At 44.8% G+C, this 20,461-nt stretch overlaps 1 protein-coding gene across 14 annotated transcripts in view; it reads right to left on the bottom strand.

Annotated features, from left to right (window-relative positions):
- WDR27 (WD repeat domain 27) overlaps positions 1 to 20,461 on the bottom strand; it is a 1,147,516-nt gene that overhangs the window by 935,179 nt on the left and 191,876 nt on the right. For all 14 annotated transcript variants that reach the window (XR_010176117.1, XR_010176118.1, XM_063917760.1 and 11 more), the window contains exons 9-10: positions 2,083 to 2,191; positions 296 to 399 (exon numbers count right to left, since the gene is read on the bottom strand). Coding sequence is in view for 12 of the 14 variants with exons in the window: in XM_063917760.1 (XP_063773830.1) it covers positions 296 to 399; positions 2,083 to 2,191 (213 nt within the window). In the remaining 2 variants the exon portion in view is untranslated. The remainder of the gene's footprint in view (positions 1 to 295; positions 400 to 2,082; positions 2,192 to 20,461) is intronic.

Raw genomic sequence — 20,461 nt, 5'->3', positions numbered from 1 at the left:
CTGATGCTGCTTTGAAGGCAAAGGGTGGTCATGCCAAATATTGATAGGATTTAGATGTCCATTCTGTTCAGTCACTTTGCATTTTATTGATAAAAATTAAACTATTGACACTTTTATTTTTGAAAGCATTCTTACTTTGCAGCATTTTTCTACACCTGCCTAATACTTTTGCACAGTAATGTATATTTTCTTTTTTTAGTGCATAAGGCATAAGAGACACAAATAATCTCAGTGTAATAGGTGCTGTTCTGCTGTCTAATTTGCATCACAATGTAATGGAATTGCAGCTTCCTACCTTCAAAATGGACAACAGCTTCAACTTCCGACGTAGCCATATTGATTAAAATCAAATCCGTAGAAATGCCTACCCAGAGACGTACAGGATTTCCCATGAGTGGCCTGAAAAATGATAGTTTATTCTTTGTTAATATCAAGTGTAAGGCAGGGGAAACTACTGAGGGGCAATTTGCAATGAAAAAAAAAAAAATCTTACTGTTTATAGTCCAGAATGTCTGAACAGAGGTATATAGATGTAAAGCCAATTGAAATGAATGGAGAAATACTTTATACAGTAAGTGCAGTGAATTAAATAATTTAAAAAAAGTTTAAATACAAAATGTGGAACTAGAAGTCCTAGAAGTTTCTTGCTGCCTGTGACAGCTTGGATACCCTGGCACTTCTTGAACAATTGCGCAGTAGTGTTTTGTTTTTTTGCCACAAAACTCACTGTCTTCAATATGGCTAAAGGTCAGTAATGCTCAGCCAATCACAAATGGCAAGCATGTAAGCATTACTTGTGAATGACTGGGCTTTTCCCATTTTATTCTACTGGAAATGCATTTCAATAGTTTCTCCTGTAAAATCTCCCCAAATTATCAGATGTTAAAATAAATATAAAGTCTAATAGACTGGGAGGTGGTGGAAGTAATTGATTTATTTATGACTATTTTTTTTTCTGAAAAATATTACCCACTGAGAATAGCTCTAAGAACAATGGCCCTCATTCCGAGTTGTTCGCTCGCAAGCTGCTTTTAGCAGCTTTGCACACGCTAAGCCGCCGCCTACTGGGAGTGAATCTTAGCTTATCAAAATTGCGACCGAAAGATTAGCAATATTGCGATAAGACATCTCTGTGCAGTTTCTGAGTAACTCGAGACTTACTCGGCATCTGCGATCAGTTCAGTGCTTGTCGCTCCTGGTTTGACGTCACAAACACACCCAGCGTTCGCCCAGACACTCCTCCGTTTCTCTAGCCACTCCCGCGTTTTTCCCAGAAACGGTAGCGTTTTTTCACACACACCCATAAAACGGCCAGTTTCCGCCCAGAAACACCCACTTCCTGTCAATCACATTACGATCACCAGAACGAAGAAAAAGCCGTGAGTAAAATTCCTAACTGCATAGCAAATTTACTTGGCGCAGTCGCAGTGCGGACATTGCGCATGCGCACTAAGCGGAAAATCGCTGCGATGCGAAGAAATTTACCGAGCGAACAACTCGGAATGACCCCCAATATACAGGTTACCTTAGTAACTAATAATGCCAGCTAACACTTTAAGAAATTCCTAGACAGGGAAAATATGGTGTGCTGTATATTTGAATACAAGACACATAGCATATGCAAGCATATATGGATACTACATTGACCTCTTCCTACAAGTACATACCACTCATTCATCTCGATTTGCCCACAGTTCCGATATTGGTAGGACACTGCCAATTTGAAGGGGACTGTCCCACGATCGGTACATTTGTCCCCATTTGCATGAAGTTAGGAGTTATTTCCTCTGCCACATGTTTGGAGCAGATGCCTCCAGTGCATGAGGCAATAAAATTGTATTTTTGTTAGGAAAGAAGGGAGGCCTAGCAGTTCAGATGTGCTTAGCATTCCCACTGGATGCATGGCCAAATCCATAGGTGCCATGTTCACGTTCCCTTTGGCTCACCATCACTGTGTGCAGAATTTTAAAAAATTCAGGAAATGAAGAAAACAGCTGCTTTGGTGAACAACAAGTGTAAAGGGAAATATATTCAAAGAAGGCTGTAAAAACATCAGGGGCCTCTTAGAGCATAGAGACTTACATGTCATATTCCTGCTTGTCCTGTTCATATTTCTGAATATGAAGTATAGGAAATCCAGAATCTACTGCATCACAAGGACTCTTATCCACGGCAGGCAACTTCATTTTTTCTATAAATATTGGGAACACATAAAACATGTCACCAAATGGAACAGAGATAGAATGTTTGTTACTGCATATACAGTACCACACGGGGCTCTTGATGCAGTTGTACTTGGAGTGATGCTGTGATAAATTATGTATCATGAAAATCAATGTATGTTTATAGTGTAAATGCCGATTTACTTACAGGACTAAAAGCAATACCTTAATACACATTAAATTCGAGCCGCTGCGGCCTTAACCTACATACTTTTTACTTAGCGTACGAAGGCCCGTACCGTGTACGCACTTTGCGTACACATGCCGCGACGATCGTACAAAGTACACGCAGTGCATACACACACACCAACACGCTGAGAGCACAGTGCAGCTTCACGTGTGGCAGAGTTACACTTAATACCATAGCAGGAAAATAGAAACAACACCAATTGTATTTAAGATGTTGGGATCCGACCCACCAACATATAATTGCTGATAGGGGGTTACAACAGATATACAATCACAATAACAGAAAAGAGGCTACAATGCAATGGTACATACGTTTGGTTTCGCCAGCGCCACACGGTCCGGTGCTCAGATCAATCAAGCAAGATGACCTTCAGAGAGAGATGAATGACCGGCTAGGCAGCTTGGCTTTTATACAGTTGGTCAAAACACAATACAATAGAAACTGTAACCTCTTCATCTATAGGACAAAGGGCTGGTCATTTACCGTAAAGGAGGGGTCATAGGTTGGTTTGAATAGGTGGGCGATGTCTGGTCCAGGTGTGCTTGCAGTTGGTCTACACTGGGTTCCCGCCGAATATCAGAGTACAGTAAACACAGTATAATATTAATATCCTGTTCCTGCGCATAATTATGCGCAGGAGTGTGCTATCTTCTGCAAACTGCTATCGGAATGTTGCCCTTAAAATATCCTACAGTTGGATACCAAACACCACCTCATAACCTAATGCTGTCCCCTCATATCCTGTAAAGGTGAATCCCTTTGTTGTTGTACCTTTTAAACAAGTATAACTTGCTGGTGTGGTGCGTGTGGGCTATGTGTACATTGTGCACTATGTGGATTAAATATGAGATATGTCTTTGTGGCTTTTCCATGCGAATACAAATGCTACCGTAATTACTCATACCACGCGGTAATACGCAGGGCCGCGTGAGCGGTCATACGCAACTTACGAATATGCGCACGCACGGCAGAACAAGTATGCACACGGAGGCCATCTGTGTGGAGTTTGTCCGTGATGTGTGTACTGTAATATTTTTCGACTTCGACAGTCCACCCTTTGGCAGTCATCAATAACTGCCACTCTTAACTAATAAACTAAAAATATTACCTATACAATATATACACAGCTTGGATGATCGGGGGAGAGTTGTAGTTGGGAAATGTATAGCCTAGTGGGATAGTAAAAGCATGTATGTATGACTCAATGTCTAAGGGGCATGTATCATTGTGCCGTATATGTTCTAAGTAAGCTTCAAGGTATTGCGAAGTATACATTAAATCCTTCTTATCCCGTATTAAGGGTCTGTACTTGGGCAAACAAACACTACCGAGCTCCTTTCGGGCAAGGGCTTTTGACCCTCACCTCTTCGGCATCGAATACCAACAAATGGGGAGCACATTTAGTTGATGATACATGGAGGGGGAACAAATGTGAATGCTACTATACGTGTATAACACCTGTCCACTATGTGTGCCATTAACTAAGGGTTGCAGAGATGAAGATAAGACACATATATAAAAATACATTCACATAAACATTGGGTAGGGTTGGCGTCTTTTCCGGTTGGATGTTTCTGGGTAAAAGGGGAAGACAGAAAAAAAATAAGATTTTACTTACCGATAAATCTATTTCTCGGAGTCCGTAGTGGATGCTGGGGTTCCTGAAAGGACCATGGGGAATAGCGGCTCCGCAGGAGACAGGGCACAAAAAGTAAAGCTTTTTCCGATCAGGTGGTGTGCACTGGCTCCTCCCCCTATGACCCTCCTCCAGACTCCAGTTAGGTACTGTGCCCGGACGAGCGTACACAATAAGGGAGGATTTTGAATCCCGGGTAAGACTCATACCAGCCACACCAATCACACCGTACAACTTGTGATCTAAACCCAGTTAACAGTATGATAACAGCGGAGCCTCTGAAAGATGGCTTCCTTCAACAATAACCCGAATTAGTTAACAATAACTATGTACAATTTATGCAGATAATCCGCACTTGGGATGGGCGCCCAGCATCCACTACGGACTCCGAGAAATAGATTTATCGGTAAGTAAAATCTTATTTTCTCTATCGTCCTAGTGGATGCTGGGGTTCCTGAAAGGACCATGGGGATTATACCAAAGCTCCCAAACGGGCGGGAGAGTGCGGATGACTCTGCAGCACCGAATGAGAGAACTCCAGGTCCTCCTTAGCCAGAGTATCAAATTTGTAAAATTTTACAAACGTGTTCTCCCCTGACCACGTAGCTGCTCGGCAAAGTTGTAATGCCGAGACCCCTCGGGCAGCCGCCCAAGATGAGCCCACCTTCCTTGTGGAGTGGGCCTTTACAGATTTAGGCTGTGGCAGGCCTGCCACAGAATGTGCAAGTTGGATTGTGCTACAGATCCAACGAGCAATCGTCTGCTTAGACGCCGGAGCACCCATCTTGTTGGGTGCATACAATATAAACAACGAGTCAGATTTTCTGACTCCAGCTGTTCTTGCAATATATATTTTTAATGCTCTGACAACGTCCAGTAACTTGGAGTCCTCCAAGTCACTTGTAGCCGCAGGCACTACAATAGGCTGGTTCAGATGAAATGCTGACACCACCTTAGGGAGAAAATGCGGACGAGTCCGCAGTTCTGCCCTGTCCGAATGGAAAATCAGATATGGGCTTTTGTAAGATAAAGCTGCCAATTCTGACACTCTCCTGGCAGAAGCCAGGGCTAGAAGCATGGTCACTTTCCATGTGAGATATTTCAAATCCACCTTTTTTAGTGGTTCAAACCAATGAGATTTTAGGAAATCCAAAACCACATTGAGATCCCACGGTGCCACTGGAGGCACCACAGGAGGCTGTATATGCAGCACTCCCTTAACAAAGGTCTGGACTTCAGGGACTGAAGCCAATTCTTTTTGAAAGAAAATCGACAGGGCCGAAATTTGAACCTTAATAGATCCCAATTTGAGACCCATTGACAATCCTGATTGCAGGAAATGTAGGAATCGACCCAGTTGAAATTCCTCCGTCGGAGCACTCCGATCTTCGCACCACGCAACATATTTTCGCCAAATTCGGTGATAATGTTGCACGGTTACTTCCTTCCTTGCTTTAATCAAAGTAGGAATGACTTCTTCCGGCATGCCTTTTTCCTTTAGGATCCGGCGTTCAACCGCCATGCCGTCAAACGCAGCCGCGGTAAGTCTTGAAACAGACAGGGACCCTGCTGAAGCAAGTCCCTCCTTAGAGGTAGAGGCCACGGATCTTCCGTGATCATCTCTTGAAGTTCCGGGTACCAAGTCCTTCTTGGCCAATCCGGAACCACTAGTATCGTTCTTACGCCTCTTTGCCGTATAATTCTCAATACTTTTGGTATGAGAGGCAGAGGAGGAAACACATACACCGACTGGTACACCCAAGGCGTTACCAGCGCGTCCACAGCTATTGCCTGCGGATCTCTTGACCTGGCGCAATACCTGTCCAGTTTTTTGTTGAGGCGAGACGCCATCATGTCCACCATTGGTCTTTCCCAACGGGTTACCAGCATGTGGAAGACTTCTGGATGAAGTCCCCACTCTCCCGGGTGAAGATCGTGTCTGCTGAGGAAGTCTGCTTCCCAGTTGTCCACTCCCGGGATGAACACTGCTGACAGTGCTATCACATGATTCTCTGCCCAGCGAAGAATCCTTGCAGCTTCTGCCATTGCACTCCTGCTTCTTGTGCCGCCCTGTCTGTTCACATGGGCGACTGCCGTGATGTTGTCCGACTGGATCAACACCGGTTTTCCCTGAAGCAGAGGTTCTGCCTGGCTTAGAGCATTGTATATTGCTCTTAGTTCCAGAATGTTTATGTGAAGAGACGTTTCCAGGCTCGTCCATACTCCCTGGAAGTTTCTTCCTTGTGTGACTGCTCCCCAGCCTCTCAGGCTGGCGTCCGTGGTCACCAGGATCCAATCCTGTATGCCGAATCTGCGGCCCTCCAATAGATGAGCACTCTGCAACCACCACAGAAGAGACACCCTTGTCCTTGGAGACAGGGTTATCCGCAGGTGCATCTGAAGATGCGACCCTGACCATTTGTTCAACAGATCCCTTTGGAAAATTCTTGCGTGGAATCTGCCGAATGGAATTGCTTCGTAAGAAGCCACCATTTTTCCCAGGACTCTTGTGCATTGATGTACAGACACCTTTCCTGGTTTTAGGAGGTTCCTGACAAGCTCGGATAACTCCTTGGCTTTTTCCTCCGGGAGAAAAACCTTTTTCTGAACCGTGTCCAGAATCATCCCTAGGAACAGCAGACGAGTTGTCGGCATTAACTGGGATTTTGGAATATTCAGAATCCACCCGTGCTGTTTTAGCACTTCCTGAGACAGTGCTAATCCCATCTCTAGCTGTTCTCTGGACCTCGCCCTTATTAGGAGATCGTCCAAGTATGGGATAATTAATACGCCTTTTCTTCGAAGAAGAATCATCATCTCGGCCATTACCTTTGTAAAGATCCGAGGTGCCGTGGACAATCCGAACGGCAGCGTCTGAAACTGATAGTGACAGTTTTGTACAACGAACCTGAGGTACCCCTGGTGTGAGGGGTAAATTGGAACGTGGAGATACGCATCCTTGATGTCCAAGGATACCATAAAGTCCCCCTCTTCCAGGTTCGCTATCACTGCTCTGAGTGACTCCATTTTGAACTTGAACTTCTTTATGTACAGGTTCAAGGACTTCAGATTTAGAATAGGCCTTACCGAGCCATCCGGCTTCGGTACCACAAAAAGAGTGGAATAATACCCCTTCCCTTGTTGCAGAAGAGGTACCTTGACTATCACCTGCTGAGAGTACAGCTTGTGAATGGCTTCCAACACCGTCTCCCTTTCGGAGGGGGACGTTGGTAAAGCAGACTTCAGGAAACGGCGAGGTGGATCTGTCTCTAATTCCAACCTGTATCCCTGAGATATTATCTGCAGGATCCAGGGATCTACTTGCGAGTGAGCCCACTGCGCGCTGTAATTTTTGAGACGACCCCCCACGGTCCCCGAGTCCGCTTGAGAAGCCCCAGCGTCATGCTGAGGCTTTTGTAGAAGCCGGGGAGGGCTTCTGATCCTGGGAAGGAGCTGCGTGTTGCTGTCTCTTCCCTCGACCTTTGCCTCGTGGCAGATATGAATAGCCCTTTGCTCTCTTATTTTTAAAGGAACGAAAGGGCTGCGGTTGAAAAGTCGGTGCCTTTTTCTGTTGGGGAGTGACTTGAGGTAGAAAGGTGGATTTCCCGGCTGTAGCCGTGGCCACCAAATCTGATAGACCGACTCCAAATAACTCCTCCCCTTTATACGGCAAAACTTCCATATGCCGTTTTGAATCCGCATCGCCTGTCCACTGTCGCGTCCATAAAGCTCTTCTGGCCGAAATGGACATAGCACTTACCCGTGATGCCAGTGTGCATATATCCCTCTGTGCATCACGCATATAAAGAAATGCATCCTTTATTTGTTCTAACGACAGTAAAATATTGTCCCTGTCCAGGGTATCAATATTTTCAATCAGGGATTCTGACCAAACTACCCCCGCACTGCCCATCCAGGCAGTCGCTACAGCTGGTCGTAGTATAACACCTGCATGTGTGTATATACTTTTTTGGATATTTTCCATCCTCCTATCTGATGGATCTTTAAGTGCGGCCGTCTCAGGAGAGGGTAACGCCACTTGTTTAGATAAGCGTGTTAGCGCCTTGTCCACCCTAGGAGGTGTTTCCCAGCGCTCCCTAACCTCTGGCGGGAAAGGGTATAATGCCAATAATTTCTTTGAAATTATCAGCTTTTTATCAGGGGCAACCCACGCTTCATTACACACGTCATTTAGTTCTTCTGATTCAGGAAAAACTATAGGTAGTTTTTTCATACCCCACATAATACCCTGTTTAGTGGTACCTGTAGTATCAGCTAAATGTAACGCCTCCTTCATTGCCAAAATCATATAACGTGTGGCCCTACTGGAAAATACGGTTGATTCGTCACCGTCACCACTGGAGTCATCGCCTGTGTCTGGGTCTGTGTCGACCGACTGAGGCAAAGGGCGTTTCACAGCCCCTGACGGTGTTTGAGTCGCCTGGACAGGCACTAATTGATTGTCCGGCCGTCTCATGTCGTCAAACGACTGCTTTAGCGTGTTGACACTATCCCGTAGTTCCATAAATAAAGGCATCCATTCTGGTGTCGACTCCCTAGGGGGTGACATCCTCATATTTGGCAATTGCTCCGCCTCCACACCAATATCGTCCTCATACATGTCGACACACACGTACCGACACACAGCAGACACACAGGGAATGCTCCTAACGAAGACAGGACCCACTAGCCCTTTGGGGAGACAGAGGGAGAGTTTGCCAGCACACACCAAAAGCGCTATATATATATCAGGGATAGCCTTATAATAAGTGCTCCCTTATAGCTGCTTTGTTATATCAAAATATCGCCATAAATGTGCCCCCCCCTCTCTGTTTTACCCTGTTTCTGTAGTGCAGTGCAGGGGAGAGACTTGGGAGCCGTCCTGACCAGCGGAGCTGTGAGAGGAAATGGCGCCGTGTGCTGAGGAGATAGGCCCCGCCCCTTTTCCGGCGGGCTCGTCTCCCGCTATTTAGAAAAATTAGGCAGGGGTTAAATATCTCCATATAGCCTCTAGGGCTATATGTGAGGTATTTTTAGCCTTTATAGGTACTCATTTGCCTCCCAGGGCGCCCCCCTCCCAGCGCCCTGCACCCTCAGTGACTGCCGTGTGAAGTGTGCTGAGAGGAAAATGGCGCACAGCTGCAGTGCTGTGCGCTACCTTTAGAAGACTGCAGGAGTCTTCAGCCGCCGATTCTGGACCTCTTCTGATTTCAGCATCTGCAAGGGGGCCGGCGGCGTGGCTCCGGTGACCATCCAGGCTGTACCTGTGATCGCCCCTCTGGAGCTTGATGTCCAGTAGCCAAGAAACCAATCCATCCTGCACGCAGGTGAGTTGACTCCTTCTCCCCTCAGTCCCTCGCTGCAGTGATCCTGTTGCCAGCAGGAATCACTGTAAAATAAAAAACCTAGCTAAACTTTCTCTAAGCAGCTCTTTAGGAGAGCCACCTAGATTGCACCCTTCTCGGCCGGGCACAAAAATCTAACTGGAGTCTGGAGGAGGGTCATAGGGGGAGGAGCCAGTGCACACCACCTGATCGGAAAAAGCTTTACTTTTTGTGCCCTGTCTCCTGCGGAGCCGCTATTCCCCATGGTCCTTTCAGGAACCCCAGCATCCACTAGGACGATAGAGAAATGGTGAAAGAAACAGGCCATGAAATTGATTTGCAATCCTTATCAGAACACTGTTTCTATGGATGGGTCATAAACCAAATCTGCTGCTGTGACAATGCCCTCGCTCCTTAGACTCATCAAATTTGTGCCGTGCTTGCGCCGCGTTAGAATTCAAACACTCTTAAATATCAAACCAATAATTATGACGACACCTAGGATACAAAGGAGAAACTTTCCTATGCTTCCAATTACATTCTGCACCCACTCTACTAATCCAGAAAACCATTTGAGTGGGTTTAACCATGAGACCCAGCCGGTCAATTCATTACCCACAGCCGTCAAGGTAAGGTTGTGTTTCCTACGAAACTCCCACTTCAACTGCAACTGCAAGATCTCGTCCATCCTTTGATCGATGATCTCCATGGGGTCGTCAGTGCTGTTCGTAATATACGTACAGCACTTCACACCATATTGAGTTGCTAAAGTGACACAGTACCCACCTGTCACAGCCGTGACATAATTCAGGACCATCCTGTGCTGGACCAGCTCCGTCTTGTAACTCCCTTCCTGTATACCTGAAGGTATCATCATACATCTCAGTGATATTATCTATCAAGTTCGCCAGCGCATGGATGTACCTAAAATTTATAATTCCTCTGGCAGTACGGGTGATGTCTAATGCGAGAAGAATTTGAATCCCGGTGGATTTGTGGGATCAAATCAGAGGCTGCATGCTCTGCCCTATCTATGAGGTGTCTCTTGATGATGTGTTCATAGTGGGTATGAGTATAAGGAGTCTGAGCGTTGCGGTGAACGTCTTTCATTTTGTCGTGGGTTATGGTCATGACCTCTGGTAGTACTCTTCCAATATAACACAATCCCTCATAGCTCGGAGTAAGCCACTTGTACGCATCCCTCCCACATATAAAATAGGCATCATCTGGGAGAACATAGGGGACAAAGTGTAACATCACCATATTGCAAATCTTCCATGTAAAGAATCCAGTCCCTAGTACTCCCATTTGCTCAGTACAAGTATCGGGCTGGATGATGTGGGCACAATACCCCTGCGATACCTTTCCAACCCACATGGTCTTGCTCCCATGTGTATACCGGTACCGAATATACTTCCCACTGTTGGCTATCTTGCGTACAAGTTCAGAGTCGATAGGTATCCTATCAGCTCTGGGTGAAAAGGTCATTGTCTGGTTATTCCACGTCACTTCCCAATTTCCTGGTTTTCGGAAATTGGAAATATTAAAACACAACAGTGACCTATCTACATGATACTGGTGGAGCTTCAAACTAGGGGGCCTAGATATATTGAATTTTTTGTCCACCGGTCTTCCACCCCATAATTCGAGTACCTCATCTATTGCTAAAGGGTATGGTACTAATCCTGACTTACTCTGTCCTTGAGGAACCTGTGAGCACACCAAACATTCTGTCTGGTTTAAGACCATACCCACTAATGAGTGGCAATCACTCAACGGATGTCGGTCCATGTCGATATTAATATTGGACGGACATCTCTGGATGCACCCATCTTCGACTATGTTCTCACAATTCCTACAAATACAATATTCATCAGACAATAACTCCTCACATTGCCTCCGAGCTCTGTGACTACCAGAGCGCTAACTGATACCAGCCTTTACTAGAGTGATGTGCTGCTCCTGAGATCCTACAAATCCGTACTCGCCATCAGAACCCATTCCAGATCCTTGCTCGACTCCTCTGGGACCCTCACCAAAACAAATTGTCCTGAGCAAAAACAGAATTACCAGACAAACCTGAAACGCAGTCTCTTTAGGTAGATCCATTTCGTTAGGGAAAAGAAGGGAAATAAGAAGGGGGGGAGAAAGAGGAATGCAGTGGGAGGTGAAAAAAAAGAAATGGTACGACAACCGTCTTTGACCTTGTTGTTCTCCGCGCTCAGGTGCCGTTTCAACAGTCCTGTCTCTCAGCTTTCCCGGAACAAACACTCTAGTGATACGAGGTTCTCTTCACCTTGCTCTTTGTCACGAGTTTTCTCCGAGTCAGCGACCTTCCTGCAGTGGCACGAGTGTACCCAAGTCTCTCTTTCGGCGACCTTTAGTGCTGTCGTGCTGGTTAACAAGACTTGATACGGTCCTTCCCACCTGTCTATGAGGCAACCTGAGCGTAAAAATTTTTGAATCATCACATAATCCCCAGGCTTAATGTCATGACAATTACTGTTCGGTAGGTCAGGAATCACCAGCTTTCGATTTCTTTGTTGATTTCTCAGCTGCCGGCTCATCCTAACCAAATATTTCACAGATATTTCGTTATTGCATTTCAAATCATCCTGGGGGTCTATCATTACATGGGGCTGTCGACCAAAAAGAATTTCAAAGGGTGACCTGGGAGTGGTTCTGATGCTGTACAACACTAATGGCAAAGCTTCTGGCCACAGCAATCCAGTTTCAGCCATCACTTTGCTCAGCTTATTTTTAATAGTGCTGTTCATTCTCTCCACCTTCGCACTTGCCTGTGGCCGGTAAGGAGTATGCAGCTTGCTATTAATTCCCATCAGTTTGCACATGACCTGAAAGACTTCACCTGTAAAATGGGTACCCTTATCACTTTCAATCATTCTAGGGATACCATATCTGCACACAAATTCCTGCACAATTTTCTTTGCAGTGAACACAGCAGTATTTGTGGCAGCGGGGAATGCTTCTACCCAGTTGGAAAACACATCAGTACATACTAATACATATTTTAAATTCCTACAGGGTGGTAACTGTATGAAGTCGATTTGTATTACCTGAAAAGGTCCGTCTGTAGGAGGGATATGGGATGGCTCCGTTGGTATTGCCTTACCAATATTCTTCCTCAAGCAAGTAAGACATGTCATTGCTTTCTTACCTGCATGAGAAGAGAATCCTGGAGCACTCCAGTAGGCTCTTACCAGCTTGCACATACCCTCCTTGCCCAGATGAGTCAGACCGTGTGCCGCCTTAGCTAGACTTGGAAGATATGCTCTGGGGGCCCACTGGCTTACCGTGTTTATCTGTCTAAAGTCCTGAGGACTCCTGACCATATCCCTTCGCCTTCCAGACTGCCTTTTCCTGTAGGGAACACAATTTTTTTTGTATGTTTTGAATGTTGTGTATTTGTTGTGTGGCGTAAAACCATCTGTGGAAAAGAGAAAAGAGGGGAATAAAAAGGAAATGTCAGGGTTGCGTTCACCATCAGGTCGTCACACCATCATGCATATCAATGTCTGTACACAGTTTCCCTTTCACCAGTATTCTCATTCTCCACCCTTTGTGCATGACCAGGCACATTGTAGTAATACTGGTGTCATTGTGCTGGTGAGATATACTGGGTTTGGGCAGAACTCTGAAGGACCAATTAGGCATGTGGTGTTTGAACTGTAATCGGGTCCATGTATTGCACCCTCCTGTAGGTGAACTTAAGAGATGAAGAGGAAACTGTGAAGAAAAATCACATAGAGGTTAGTAACAGATAAGTTTGCAGAGGCAAAGAGGATTTTATAAAATTTGACAACTGGATTGGGCACTATGGGGAATGACTTTCTACTTGGTCTACTCCCATTAAAAAAAATTTCTATGTGTATTGTATCTCTACTGGGACTATCCCAGCCATCAATCCAGTGTCCTGTCCATCCTAAATTCATAGGAAACCTGGTATTTTAGCGAGACATTTTCCTCTACCTGTGATGGACATGAATCTAGAACAGTGAAATGCAACATTAGTCTTCGTGGGTGTCTAACATACTTTGTACTTCCTGAACGGGAGCACATTATATGTATATCATATCTAACAAAGCTCCTGTTAAGTTAATCGGGGGCCATTTCTGCTAGGAAAAAGAAGCAAAAGTTTAGACGCCCATCTTAACCCCAGCAAGTTTTGTCAAAGGGTAATGTTGCATTTATTTTGTTCTTCCCATTAGCAGAATCTGTGTTTTCTATATGGCTTTTGAATCTTTACTATATGTCCCTTGGTCCCGTCTATGTGTTTAATAATGTGGCTTGTGTTGTCTAGGGGGTCTATATTGACTATGTGTCCTACTACTCCTACAATCTCTGGCAAAATGTCCTTTCTTCCTACAAATGTAACATAGTCTTGATCTTTTCCAAACATCAAGGGTCTGGGGTATAGGTCGATGGGACTTTGCAGTAAGAGCCTGTATATTTTCAGTCCTCAGCCTCTCCTCCTGGTGTTCTCTGCATATAGCAATATTCCTGTGATGTTCCATAACGCACTCTATGAGATTATCTACTGTGACCCCTCTCCAATTTGGCAAAGAGGTTTGCACCCTGGCCCTCAATGCCTTATTGAGCCCGTCCATTAGCACAGAGACAGCCACCTCCCTGTAATTCTCATTGTTCCCTATATCCGATACCCCAGTGTATCTAGCCATTATTTGCAAAACCCTATGGAATATTCAAATGTCATTTCATTTTCTCTCTGCTTTATGGAGAAAATTTAGCTCCACTTAACAGTAGTGGGGAAATACAATCCTAGTTGCATGTTAATTCGTTCCAACGTTCTCCTGATTGTGTTCGTCAGCCATAGGACCATCCGAATCTAATTTACAAACCGTAATACATTTTTGGGTGTCAACATTAGAGGGTAGGCACGCTTTCAAGAATGTCCGCCAATCTTTGTTTCCCGGTTCATGGGTATTACCCAGATCCCTGATAAACTTCTGACATCTGGCTAAATGCTTCTGGGGATCAGGGAATTTTGAAATGATTGACCGCAGCTCTGATCTGGACCACAGGCAATACATTGCATTATTCCTGGTGAGGATTATTCCCTGACTATCGGTCCTCCTATTGGGAGTTACTATTTCCAAGACAGGATGTAATCCTACCATTCCATTCCTAATTTGCTCACTGTGAGGTATTACTGTCTCTGTGTAATGAACAGTCTTACACTTACCGGTAGCTGTGATCTCACCAGTCCTTTCAGTGGGGGATACTGTTACTGCTCTTACTGGTTGGGCCGGGCCCACCTGAGTTTCCTGTAAGGTGACTGCCTGAATGAGAGCTGAGATTAGGCTGGATCTTTCATCTTCCTGTGACCTATAACCTTGGAGAGATTTCAAAACCGGATACAACTTGCAAGGGTTAGGGTTAACACATTGCTTCTGCAATCTACTATGATTTACAGATGTACCATTGATTGTAGCCATTTCCTCCCCTTCGACTTGTGTCGGTAATGGTGTGCTCATACTCGAATTCCTGCCAGGTTTGGAACTTGCTGTGCGAGTTAGTTCCCTTTGCACCTCCCCCTCTTGTTGCCACAGATTTAAACAATTGTTATGTCTGATCCTTTGTTTTCTAGATTTGATAAGACATATTCTAATCTTTACATTCTGCAGTACCTCTGATTCAAAGCTGCCCACCCTGGGGAATGAGGCCCTATCTTCAGCAGTCATACGTACCCACTCATTGCAAAAAGCCTCCGTGTGTGAACCATATTTCTCACACATAATAAACCTCGCTGACCCTTTCGGCCACAATTCTGACCCTCTCGGTCCCAATTCTTAAGCCTGAACCCTAGCTACCAAACGCCCATTGCTTGTGCAATTGGATCCCATCGCGGACTTTTTGCCTGTAAACGCAATCCCCAAATGCGCAACGCAAATAGACGGTGAAAGTTCTCAGAGCGCTTTCACCCACTCCTCTGCTGATGTACCACGACTCACTCCAATAGTGACCACCGCGTACCCAGTGAGGACCCTACCTGGCTTCTATTCACTGGAAGTTTTAGGAGTGACTTACCTTTTCCAGTGAATATCTACCGTTGAAGATTTTCCTGAGAGAGACCAGCGAAAACGTCCCTTTTTGACGTCCACAAATCACGCTTGCGTATGCTCTACACAGCGCTAATGATACCGCAATTTTACGCAAAGCTCGTAAAGGGGTATCAAGTTGCGCTACGTATTGCATCCACAAACATGCGGTCCAATCGCACAGCGTATAGGTACTTGTTACCTATCCGACCTACGATCACTGGAGTCGAATATACAAGCTGCGCTCCTCAGCCGGAGCGTAATACAAAACCTTTAAACTTCAATTTCACAATTTCTAAACTTCACAATGCACAATTCTAAATCACGCTCCTCTGCAAATCTCCTCACGATTTGCGTATTATTTCTGTCTGTATTTAAGATTTTGGGATCCGACCCACCAACATATAATTGCTGAAAGGGGGTTACAACAGATATACAATCAGAATAACAGAAAAGAGGCTACAATACAATGGTACATACGTTTGGTTTCGCCAGCGCCACATGGTCCAGTGCTCAGATCAATCAAGCAAGATGACCTTCAGAGAGAGATGAATGACCGGCTAGGCAGCTTGGCTTTTATACAGTTGGTCAAACACAATACAATAGAAACTGTAACCTCTTCATCTATAGGACAAAGGGCTGGTCATTTACAATACAGGGGGGTCATAGGGTGGTTTGAATAGGTGGGCGATGTCTGGTCCAGGTGTGCTTGCAGTTGGTCTCCACTGGGTTCCCGCCGAATATCAGAGTACAGTAAACACAGTATAATATTAATATCCTGTTCTTGCACATAATTATGCGCAGGAGCGTGCTATCTTCTGCAAACTGATATCGGAATGTTGCCCTTAAAATACCCTACAGTTGGATACCAAACACCACCTCATAACCTAATGCTGTCCCCTCATATCCTGTAAACGTGAATCCCTTTGTTGTTGTACCTTTTAAACATGTATAACTTGCTGGTGTGGTGCGTGTGGGCTATGTGTACATTGTGCACTATGTGGATTAAATATGAGATATGTCTTTGTGGCTTTTCCATGCGAATACAAATGCTACCGTAATTACTCATACCACACGCTAATACGCAGAGCCGCGTGAGCGGTCATATGCAACTTGCGAATATGCGCACGCACGACAGAACAAGTACGCACACGGAGGCCATCTGTTTGGAGATTGTCCGTGATGTGTGTACTGTAATATTTTCCGACTTCGACAATGGAGTATTGTAATCAAAACTGTATTCTTTGCACAGAATAATGAATCTTCATTAAAAATAAGATTTTACTTACCGGTAAATCTATTAATCGTAGTCCGTAGAGGATGCTGGGGACTCCGTAAGCACCATGGGGATAGACGGGCTCCGCAGGAAACATGGGCACTTTAAGAAAGAATTTAGTTCCTGGTGTGCACTGGCTCCTCCCTCTATGCCCCTCCTCCAGACCTCAGTTAGAGAAACTGTGCCCAGATGAGATGGACAGTACAAGGAAAGGATTTTGTTAATCCAAGGGCAAGATTCATACCAGCCACACCAATCACACCGTATAACTTGTGATAACTACCCAGTTAACAGTATGAAAACATATCATCAGTGCAAGACCGAAGCAACTATAACGTAACCCTTATTGAAGCAATAACTATATACAAGTATTGCAGAAGACGTCCGCACTTGGGACGGGCGCCCAGCATCCTCTACGGACTACGAGAAATAGATTTACCGGTAAGTAAAATCTTGTTTTCTCTAAAGTCCTAGAGGATGCTGGGGACTCCGTAAGGACCATGGGGATTATACCAAAGCTCCCAAACGGGCGGGAGAGTGCGGATGACTCTGCAGCACCGATTGAGCAAACATGAGGTCCTCCTCAGCCAGGGTATCAAACCTATAGAATTTTGCAAACGTGTTTGAACCCGACCAAGTAGCAGCTCGACACAGCTGTAGTGCCGAGACCCTCCGGGCAGCCGCCCAAGAAGAGCCCACCTTCCTAGTGGAATGGGCCTTGACCGATTTTGGTAACGGCAATCCAGCCGTAGAATGCGCTTGCTGAATCGTGTTACAAATCCAGCAAGCAATAGTTTGCTTTGAAGCAGGGGCACCAATCTTGTTGGATGCATACAGGACAAACAGCGCTTCAGTTTTCCTGACTCTAGCCGTTCTGGCCACGTAAATTTTCAAAGCCCTGACCACATCAAGTAACTCGGAATCCTCCAAGTCACGTGTAGCCACAGGCACCACAATAGGTTGGTTCATATGAAAAGATGATACCACTTTTGGCAGAAATTGTGAACGGGTCCGCAATTCTGCTCTATCCATATGGAAAACCAGATAGGGGCTTTTATGTGACAAAGCCGCTAATTCTGACACACGTCTAGCCAAAGCCAAGGCTAATAACATGACCACCTTCCACGTGAGATATTTTAACTCCGCCGTTTTAAGTGGTTCAAACCAGTGTGACTTTAGGAAACTTAACACCATGTTAAGATCCCAAGGTGCCACCGGAGGCACAAAAGGAGGTTGAATACGCAGCACTCCTTTTACAAACGTCTGAACTTCTGGTAGAGAAGCCAACTCTTTTGAAAGAACACCTGGCGCTGTCACCTTACAAGGTGAAAGCAGCTAGTCTCGGGGGACTGATCCCAGTTCTCCCAAGGATATATAGAATAAAATCAAAGAATGAGACAGCGCTATTCACTTTGTATAGAAACCTTTTTGTTTACTTTTTTATATGTAAAAATACAGCATAAAAATATAACATCTAAATATACAATGCAAATCTTATACAATAGCACTGGCCGGTACTGGTATTAATCTATTTAAGAATTAATTAAAACATCTGCTATATCAAAGCTAGATCAAAGCTAGATATTTCCACAATGAAACAACTTTTTTCCACCTGTGTTATAGGACTCTATGTCCCTTTAAAAGGAGTTCTTATTTATAGAGTCACTATATCACAGTGGTCAATTAATATAAATCAATAACCAAATAAACCAATCTCCTAATACACTATCAACACGATGTTAATCCGCTACAGCAATTAACAATATTATTCTCGTAACTTTAATATTATTCTCGGACTTTAACCATTATAAAAGAGGTGACACATCTGATAAATACACCTTGCTGGATTAATCGTAAAACAGCTGATCATAAATTGACATTGTGTCGTTGATTACATTTCTAAATGTTTTAACATATTGCCTGCTATGATGAATCAATATTCATAGTTACGAGAATAATATTGTTAATTGCTGTAGCGGATTAACATCGTGTTGATAGTGTATTAGGAGATTGGTTTATTTGGTTATTGATTTATATTAATTGACCACTGTGATATAGTGACTCTATAAATAAGAACTCCTTTTAAAGGGACATAGAGTCCTATAACACAGGTGGAAAAAAGTTGTTTCATTGTGGAAATATCTAGCTTTGATCTAGCTTTGATATAGCAGATGTTTTAATTAATTCTTAAATAGATTAATACCAGTACCGGCCGGTGCTATTGTATAAGATTTGCATTGTATATTTAGATGTTATATTTTTATGCAAAATTTTTACATATTAAAAAGTAAACAAAAAGGTTTCTATACAAAGTGAATAGCGCTGTCTCATTCTTTGATTTTATTCTTTTGAAAGAAAATGGATAGGGCCGAAATCTGAACCTTAATGGAGCCTAAGTTTTAGGCCCAAATTCACTCCAGTTTGTAGTAAGTGAAGGAAACGGCCCAGATGGAATTCTTCCATAGGAGCATTCCTGGCCTCACACCATGAAACATATTTTCGCCATATACGGTGATAATGTTAAGATGTCACGTCCTTCCTAGCCTTTATCAGCGTAGGAATGACCTCATCCAGAATGCCTTTTTCCGCTAGGATCCGGCGTTCAACCGCCATGCCGTCAAACGCAGCCGCGGTAAGTCTTGGAACAGACATGGGCCCTGTTGCAACAGGTCCTGCCTTAGAGGAAGAGGCCACAGATTTTCTGTAAGCATTTCCTGCAGATCCGGATACCAGATCCTTCGTGGCCAATCTGGAACAATGAGGATTGTTCTTACTCCTCCTTTTTCTTATTATTCTCAACCCTTGGGTATGAGAGGAAGAGGAGGAAATACATAGACTGACTGAAACACCCACGGTGTCACTAGGGCGTCTACCGCTACTGCCTGAGGGTCTCTTGACCAGGCGCAATAACCCTGCAGCTTTTTGTTGAGGCGGGACGCCATCCTGTCTATCTGTGGCAGACCCCACCGAACTGCAATCTGTGCGAAGACTTCCTGATAAAGTCTCCACTCTCCAGGACGTATGTCTGGTGAGGAAGTCTGCTTCCCAGTTGTTCACTTCCGGAATGAACACTGTTGACAGTGCTCTTACATGATGCTCCGCCCAGCAAAGAATTCTGGTGGCTTTCGCCATCGCCACTCTGCTCCTTGTGCCGCCTTGGCGGATTACATGAGCTACTGCGGTGACGTTGTCTGACTGGATCAGAACCAGTTGGTCGCGAAGAAAGGTCTCCGCTTGACATAGGGCGTTGTATATGGCCCTTAGTTCCAATATGTTGATGTGAAGACAAGTCTCTTGACTTGACCAAAGACCTTGGAAATTTCTTCCCTGTGTGACTGCTCCCCAGCCTCGGAGGCTCACATCCGTGGTCACCAGGATCTAGTCCTGAATGCCGAATCTGCGGCCCTCTAGAAGGCGAGCACTCTGCAGCCACCACAGGAGAGATACCCTGGCCCTGGGGGATAGGGTGATCAACTGATGAATCTGTAGATGTGACCCGGACCACTTGTCCAGTAGGTCCCATTGGAAAGTCCTCGCATGGAACCTGCTAAAGGGAATGTTTTTCCCAGGACTCGAGTGCAGTGATGCACTGACACCTGTCTTGGTTTCAATAGGTCCCTGACTAGAGTCATGAGTTCCTGGGCCTTCTCTATCTGAAGGTAAACCCATTTCTGGTCTGTATCCAGAATCATACCCAAGAAAGGCAGACGAGTTATAGGAACCAACTGTGACC

Source organism: Pseudophryne corroboree, chromosome 4 (genome assembly GCF_028390025.1).
Source record: "Pseudophryne corroboree isolate aPseCor3 chromosome 4, aPseCor3.hap2, whole genome shotgun sequence".
Classification (NCBI taxonomy): Eukaryota; Metazoa; Chordata; class Amphibia; order Anura; family Myobatrachidae; genus Pseudophryne; species Pseudophryne corroboree.
This window is presented reverse-complemented; position numbering and strand designations above follow the sequence as displayed.